The sequence below is a fragment of the Alosa pseudoharengus genome, unplaced genomic scaffold (genome assembly GCF_046254945.1).
Source record: "Alosa pseudoharengus isolate Yale_2024_CS ecotype anadromous, Long Island Sound unplaced genomic scaffold, YU_APseudo_1.1 YU_APseudo_1.1_scf_2, whole genome shotgun sequence".
NCBI classification, from domain to species: domain Eukaryota; kingdom Metazoa; phylum Chordata; class Actinopteri; order Clupeiformes; family Clupeidae; genus Alosa; species Alosa pseudoharengus.
This window is the reverse complement of record NW_027468663.1, coordinates 28,390,182-28,398,612: the sequence shown is the minus strand read 5'-3', so window position 1 is coordinate 28,398,612 and position 8,431 is coordinate 28,390,182. Positions and strand designations below refer to the sequence as shown.

The 8,431-nt window shown below is 40.7% G+C and overlaps 1 protein-coding gene across 4 annotated transcripts in view; it reads right to left on the bottom strand.

The window, feature by feature from the left end:
• Positions 1–7,985, bottom strand: part of wdr33 (WD repeat domain 33) — an 18,865-nt gene extending 10,880 nt beyond the window's left edge. For all 4 annotated transcript variants that reach the window (XM_076294401.1, XM_076294404.1, XM_076294403.1 and 1 more), the window contains exons 1-7: positions 7,808–7,985; positions 5,919–6,137; positions 5,626–5,694; positions 5,162–5,266; positions 4,735–4,830; positions 4,442–4,593; positions 2,392–2,489 (exon numbers count right to left, since the gene is read on the bottom strand). In XM_076294401.1, coding sequence (XP_076150516.1) covers positions 2,392–2,489; positions 4,442–4,593; positions 4,735–4,830; positions 5,162–5,266; positions 5,626–5,694; positions 5,919–6,122 — 724 coding nt within the window. In that variant the 5' untranslated portion in view covers positions 6,123–6,137; positions 7,808–7,985. The remainder of the gene's footprint in view (positions 1–2,391; positions 2,490–4,441; positions 4,594–4,734; positions 4,831–5,161; positions 5,267–5,625; positions 5,695–5,918; positions 6,138–7,807) is intronic.
• Between the last annotated feature and the right edge of the window lie 446 nt (positions 7,986–8,431).

The following is an 8,431-nucleotide window of genomic DNA, read 5'->3' as shown; positions in this document are numbered from 1 at the left end:
GGACAATGCAGGCACGGGGGCATAAATATACCAAATGAGTTGTGCTTCTGGGAAGTGGAGTAAAGAAAATGTTAAGCTAAATGGAGGATAAAGTTGACACCTGCTATAAATTGTTGTGCCCCATAAATTCCAATAAAATGTTATGTTGTTTTAGACTTCTATGCAGGAAGTTGACTATAGTATAGTATAGTATAGTATATATACTTTTTTGATCCCGTGAGGGAAATTTGGTCTCTGCATTTAACCCAATCGGTGAATTAGTGAAACACAAACAGCGCACAGTGAACACACAGTGAGGTGAAGCACACACTAATTCCGGCGCAGTGAGCTGCCTGCTTCAACGGCGGCGCTCGGGGAGCAGTGAGGGATTAGGTGCCTTGCTCAAGGGCACTTCAGCCGCGGCCCACTGGTCGGGGCTCGAACCGTTACAAGTCCAGAGTGCTAACCAGTGACTAATTGTTAATTAAGTTAGCGAAAGCAGATAAATGCATAGGAGTTACTTTGCAGATCATTCACACACTCATTCAGTCATTCCCTGACCAGAAACCAAGATGGCTCGCGTGCATTAACTGAACAAGCTAGGCAGTGTCAGCCAAGAATGGTCTAGGAACACTCAGTTGGCAACCACCTGGTGGAGTGGATTAGCTGGCTCTAGACAGTCATTTCCATGACAGAAGGGGGGCGCTGTCTTTCAAAACTAGCTGAAACTGTGCTTGAAGAGGTTAGCATATATTCAACAACACCGCTAACTTCAACGTTCGACTGATTTGTTTCAAGTAAAAAAAAGGGCTTTTTTTAGTTTGTGTTTGATGCTGTTGATGTCCATACGCAATGTATTGATATTGCTTTAAATTGAAATGTGAATGAAGAATCAACAATAAATGGCAGAATGAGATACCAGGGAATTTCCCCCCTTAAAGCTGCAGTTGGCAAGTCTGACAGGTTGAGGGGACTTAGCCAAAATTTTGAATGTTTACAACTCTTATGCCCCTTCCCACTACCACCAAGCACCCCCTCATCGAGTTTGTGCTCGTCAGTGCGCACCAGACTGTGATTGACAGTCAGATCTCACACAGCCCTGCTCTGATTGGACCAGAAGAACCGGGAGCTGTGGATTTTTGCAAAACAAATAACAGGCTCTAAGTTGAGGTAGAAGTGCAGGTTTCTTTCCAAATCCGGCTGATTTATGTTGTTCTGTCGGAGCACAGTGTCAGTTTCAGTGAATATGATCAAAAAAATCTTGCCAACAGCAGCTTTAAACGTGTGGTAGTGAAAATTGTTGGGGAGTTAAGTTAGGTTCTTGAGGTATTAAACTACCTATAAATCAAATAGGATCCCAATAACAGTTAGAGCAGGCCAACTAACTAGTACAATTCAAATATACCTGGGTAGTACCAGGAAAGTAGCACCACATAAACATGAAATTAAACCCATATTTTAACCTAAGTGGGGGGGGGGGGGGAGTATCATAAGTGTAGTTCACACACTGTATATTGCACATAGAAATGAATACACCAGAAAAAAGACACTGATACTATTGTGATGTACAGCACTTAAGAGGTGCAGTCAATATGCTTACACAAGAGGCAATATCCTGACTATAACCCTCAGTTATTGACATTATAAAATATGTTTTTTATTTTTGCGGGTAATTTTGAAAGGAAATTTGCTAGAAAGTGTCTTAAGGAGAGAACTAAGGGGCTTCTTCCAAGAGTGTGGACATGTCACAAAGCAGATAAACAAATACCACATAAGCGATAAACACAAACAAATTAAATTTCCTTAGTACTTAATATTCTTTAAAAAAAATAATTGAAATTTCAATAGCTTTAAGCTTTTATTTATCGTTCATTGAGGATATCTATCACGTAAAATCAAAACCTTTATTATGTTCTTTATTTGGTATTAATACTTATTGCAAAGTTAGCAGGGTTTACAAAGGGTAAGGATAGAACAAGAAAATCTTGACTACAATAATTTACTGCAGTGCTAAATGTAACACCCAGGACAGTCTCTCATGAATGCATCATCCAGAGATATCTAATTAAATTGCAAAGGGTAAAACACATCTCAACATTTGTGCAAATTATACACTCAGTGGAAATGGCTCATGACACGGTAAAAACAAAAACTGGTACTAACGACCAACCCTTTTGATCAATGCGAGCGAACTCATGAAAAGATGGTATGAATGGGTGTTTTGCCCTCTGCAGTTATTTTGTTTTCCTGGGGGGTGGGGTGGGGGCCACACAGAGAAAGAGAGGATGTGTGTGCTGCAATTTTGTTTGTGAGTGAACCAGAGTGCAACTATTCATTTAAGAATACACAAGAGCATAATATTGCAGTGTTATAATAGGTGCAGTGCATCTCCATTGGTTAACAGAAACATACCTCTAAGAATCCTCTCTTCATGACAGCGGAGAAAGTCCCAGATGCGCACAGTTCCGTCATCAGAGCAAGTGGCAAATTTATTATCCGTGGGTGAGAAACTGAAGACACAGCAGGAAGAAAATCAACATTGCAGGAAGACTAAGCAGGCCTTGGCAGCTTCAACACACCAAGACTGAGGAAGTGCCCGAGTCTGGCTTCTCTGTCAACATTGCTGTCAGCGAGAAGCAGCGAGCTGCCCTCAACACTCCAAAGAGCTCAGAATCTGCTGCTTGACACCTTACAATTGACACTGACCCTAAACTATGGCTACATTCACATCGCAAGTCTTAATGCTCAATTTGGATTTTTTGCTCAGATCCGATTTTTTTTGTTTGGCCGTTCACATTACCTTTTAAAATGCGGCCTATATCAGATTCCAGTGTGAACTGTTTGCGGTGCCGGACTGACCCGCTTGTACAAAAGAATAATAACATCATCAATGACATTAGCTAACTTCCGCCCATAATTGTGACAAACGTCGATGTAGATTGACGTAAAAGTCGCATCAAATCCGCCTTGGTTGTTCACACTGCGGCCGCATGGGAAAAAAATCAGACCTGGGTCTGATTCAGGACCACATATGAAAGTGGTCTAAATCCGTTTTGAAAAAATCAGATCTGGGCAAGATGAGTGTTCACACTAGCCTACTTCTCAAGAAGTCTGACCTGGTTACTTGACCCCCCCAAAAAATCAGATTTGGGCCACTTTTGCCTGCAGTCTGAACGGGTGTCTATGTCTACTGCTTTTCCACAGTGTGGCTTTGGTTAAAACTGAATCTACCGTGTACTCTGAATAAGAGATCACAACCAGAGCTACATGTTAACTCTAGACCTGAAGCACAATGAGGGTAAACCAAACCAAACCAAATAAACATACGTCCTCAACCCATCAACAAATCAAAGAACAAGAGATGTGTCCTAACCAAATAACGCATGTTCCGTCTCAAAATCAAGCACATATTCCATATTAATGCTTTCCAAAGACCCAACAACATTAAAACTTTATAAGGCAAGTAAAACTAGCACCCATCTTCGTCTGGAATAGCCTCAACATATTCTTGCACAAAACAACTCTTCCTAAAACTATTCCTTATTAATACATCCTCTTATTTCAAGCTAGAAAGCTTTGTGCTGTTGAAGCATTGTTGTTGTTGAAATAGGACCACACATTAGTAGGACATGGCATTTAAACCACATTGAATGAAACCATAAAGGTAGTCCCTGTCCTGTCACTACAGCAGTGGCGGACCAGTGCACTCAGTTAGTTCTCAAAAATCTGCAATATTACCACGTTTCTGGAAGATTGTGCTAGATGTGACTTGTTTGAAATTGGGCAGATATTTAACCAATCATAAGAGTGCCCCTGAGATACACACTGGCATATGCAGTTATACTAAATACACTACCTGGCAGGATTAGTATTTGTTTACTTCAAGAGTTAAAGATCCAAACTTTATTTGAAACGTGGAACTCTTGAGGTGTGGCACTGACATTGGGGCAGTGAGGGACAGCTATGGGGGTGTGTCAGTCACAACCGAATAGAAAACCTCAGCTTCAGGTGAGAACTACTGTACTGGTACGAGTCTCTCAGGCACCTAAGGAACTTTTTTTCTCCTTCAGAGAAAATTCCTGTAAGACTGCCAATCCTTGCCTGTGTGCTGTTTTATCAGGTGTCGTCAAAACCTTTTATAAAAATAGATGTCAATTCTTTATTTAAAAAGAAGGTAAAAATAAACCTTTTCTGTACATAGTAGTTATGTAGAGAAAAAACGAACACACATAATAATAATGATAATAACTCATGAGCCACAGGTGATGAATCAGTGCAGTGTTGCGACAGCACACACATACATCCGTCAATAATCCAGGACATGAAAACAAAACAGCAGCAGAGGGAGGAGTGTACCAGAACAAAGAGCAACTTAGGGAGCCCCCTACAGGCAAATCCCCGACATTGCAGGGGCACTAACAGGCTTGGGTTAACTACAGAAAATGGTAGATTTGGTATAGACCTGGCCTCTCTAATCGCCTCCTTGTGGGCCTGGAACATCTTGACGTTGTTCATGTTGGACTGCCAGTACTTGATGTAGCCGCCGTGGTCTGCAGTCAGCATCCACATGTCGTTATGAGACCAGGTCATGGCCCTTACGGGAGTGTCATGTGCCTGGGGGAAGGTGACAGAGCAGTTTAACCACATGAACATACCAGGTAAAGAAAGTACAGAAAATCTGTGTGGGTACAGAACGTAGCCTATTCAATTTAAATGAGCAGCCATTGCATAAACAGCGTCAGAAAAAGAGTTTACCTGTAAAATGGTCTCAAAGTTAAAGGTGAGGCCGTTCCACAAAGTGAACTCCCCACTGGAGGCCCCTGTGACCAATCGTCTACCCTCAGGGGTCCACTGGGGAAAAACAAAGGGAGCGGAATCAGTGAGACTAGCAGGGGGAATAAAGTGACGAATTCATCAATTTGTCTGATAGTTTTCTCAATAAGATGCCAAATGCAGAGGAAACACAAATTATATCACTACAATGACGTATTATATAAACGTTATTACAGGCTCTATGCCCAACAGCAAGACATAACAACAACAAAAAAGGAATAGATACATAAACACATACAAACATACTCTGATATGTAAAACACAAAAATATTTGATCAAATAGTAAATACTAAAATGTTAAAAGTTACAAGCCACTCCAGAAATGGGAAATTGCGAAATAATCCCTTACCCGCACAACAAAGACCGGGCATTTCACTTTGTTGGTTGAAGTTCTGACAAACTTTGTAGTGACTGCGTTCATGGGGTTGTTCAGCATACCCATGGGGGGCACAAGCTGCAGAAAAACAACACAGGTCATATACCTTGAGGATTCCAGGGAGAGAAACAATACTCTGTAGTATTTCATTCACCTCCTACCACGATAAGCAGCACCAAAGTCTAAATTATCATTTCAACAGCAACACAAAAACATCACTATCTTCACCTTCTAGCTTTGAGGCACAAACACTAGTTTCAGTAGGTATGTGTGATAACTGCATTCAATTTAAAGTCTTATTGGTCATGCATAGAGCACAGCTTTGGAAGGAGTATCCTACTTGCACTTTATGGAAATGATATGATCAGGATATGGCTTGTCAGTTCAAATTAGATGACTCAAAATCAACATAAATCAGACGTTGCATGTGTACTTACATCATTGTAACAACCTGCATCTGGCTGAATTGCACGGAAATCTCTATGGTCACGTTGCCACAGCCGATTCTGCAGAAGATGAAAAATGTTTAACAAGAGGCTACTGGTGCTCTCTTGTCCTGCTATTAAAAGAATTGTGTCAAACCCCCACCCCAATCCTTAACAATGAGAATGTTCTGCACCAAGACATTGTGGTGACAAAACTTCACAGCATATTGCTTATTTCATAACCTAAATACACATATCTTTTTTCCAGAAAAGTCCCTGTCCAGAACACAATTTCATGTACATACCTCGAGGTATCTGATAACGGAGGGGTTGTAGTCGATGGTCTTGCGGTTGACAGCCTTCCTCATGCGCTTGCCATCGAATGTCAGCTGCTGCATGGCCTGCTGCTGGGCAAAATCTGGCCGCTTGTAGAACAGCTGCCGTGGAGCCTGGTGCTGAAACCGAGGCATATGGAAGAACCGTGGCGGGGAACCGATGTCTGTCGCCATGGTGACCACTGGAGTCTGGGAAATTTGGGAAAGTTGAGAGGAAGCTGTGAGTAAACATTCTGCTGCAAACAGTTTAAACGTATACATACATTACAAAGCAGCTGTGATGACCATGGTTAATAGTGTTCTGAACAAAGATTTACATGTACTGTCTGCCGTGTCTAGTTTTCTTGAGTGATACACTTCAATAATATTAACTAGTGGCCTAATTACGTAGTATATCTACAACACTAAATCTATAACACAGCCAAATGTCATGCGTTAACTGTCCATACATACAGTATGTGAGCACAGCAGTTCAATAAATCACACAGTGGTAGCTGATGTGACTGGGGGAACTTAAACTAAAAACGGAGGAATTTGCCCCACGCAGCCTAAAAATCACCTAAAGAATTCCTCAGGAATACATCCTTGTATGTCTTTTTTTATTATTCAATCTGACGAGAAAGTTATCCATTAAATATTCTCTGTGTAGGCCACATAAATTAATGTGCATTTGTAGAAAATTTAGTTGTAAATTATGGCAGCTGAAAAGGCAGCACATGGAGTCCCACCCACTGCAACATAGTGGTCAGTCAAACTCAACACTAATGCCCTCAATTATTTGCTCTAAAACGAACTACAATGTGACCTTAACAGAATGCATAACAGACATCGCTTTGCAATGACGGACAGTCCTTATAATGCCTAAATATTGTAATAACCAAACTTCCATGACAAATGTTAAAGCATTCCCAAATGTTCAAGTGTGTTCAATATGTGAGACTATGGTGATTCATGCACATTTGATTATCATTTTGTAAAATACAGACGTTTAAGCATTCCAGTACAACGTTACATAAACAGGTAAGGTTACAATGAGGGTGTAAATGTGTTTTTGTAGGCGGTTAAGTTAACGTTAAGGCTTAAGACAAAATAGACCACAAAAACCTTACCGTTAAGTTACCGATATGTCATAGAGAAGTTTTATTGTTAATAGTAAGATAATGTTACTGTTTATAAAACAATGACGATGTTGTGTCCTTTATCCTGTAACTTAAATGGCTTTGTTTGATAAATGTCCAGATCTCAATGGTTTGAGCAAACACGCGTTAGCCTAACGTTAGTTGTGCTAACGTTACAAAGCTAACGTTACCTTCCTCTGCTGTGAAATGAATCACACATAAACGTCCTAACTATCTTTAACAATTAAAACATGAGTACAGCATCACAACTAAGACCCTGTGGCTTTCAGTGTGGCGGTGATGGAAGACTGGTCTCAGGATAAACTCAAACATCGATGAAACATTACCTGGTGGCCATCAATCTAAACCAAACCTTTGACCAACGGGAGTTTAGCAAACGTTATGACAGAATCTTTTCCTGTTTCGGTTGCCGTGCTAATCACAATGGCTAGCTATCGATATTTAGCTAACTAGCTTGCTAAAAAGCTAGCAAGCTAAATAGCTTTGAAGCTCAGAGAACACGCACTACTTGACGGTACAAGGTTGAAACAGTCATTTTGGGTGTAACGCAATGCATTAGGAGATGTATTTATTCGACATGTTCAAGAACAAAGCTACCATTCTCAAGAGATTCAGCATGTTTTTCTCGCAAAACGTTTAAATGGCGCCCCATCCGACTCATCTTCTCTCCAGCTAACGTTAGCTAACATTAGCTAGCCAACTCGGTGTTGACGAACTCACCTACAATATCCAGTGTTGTGTCTATCTACAGTTTAAACACAACTCTTCCTTGAGCAGGTGAAAGTATTCTCGCTCCCTGCAAGAGTAAATCTGACAAATCTCCCTAATTGTGCCACTTTGACATTTTCGCTATTGCTAGTTGCCCATGGCCTCCGACTCGAGGCTATCCAGCATCTTCTTGTTGTGACATCATTACGTATACGGCGGGAGAACCAACGTCACTGTGTTCAAGTATCATTCTGCAGAAAATTAGTAACTTGTGATTTGAGCAATTTCCAACACATCAGAGCCTATCTATAAGGCTCTGCAACACACAAAGCTATGTTTCGACAAGATTCTACAATATCAGAAATGCATCATTATATTGATATATTTGGTCTACATGTAATTAATTACGTTTGGGTACTCCTCAGCTGATACATTCACCGTTTAAAATGAAGTAAATCAATTAATAAATAAATAATTAAATAAGTGTTTAGCTTCACACGCCAGCTGCTTAAATGTTACATTGCATATTGCAAACTGCAATACAGCAACCTAACCTATGTCATATGATTTAAAGCTCATGTGCGCATTCACAGGCCGTGAGGGGAGGAGTTAGAAGCAGGCTAAAATAGAAGTGGG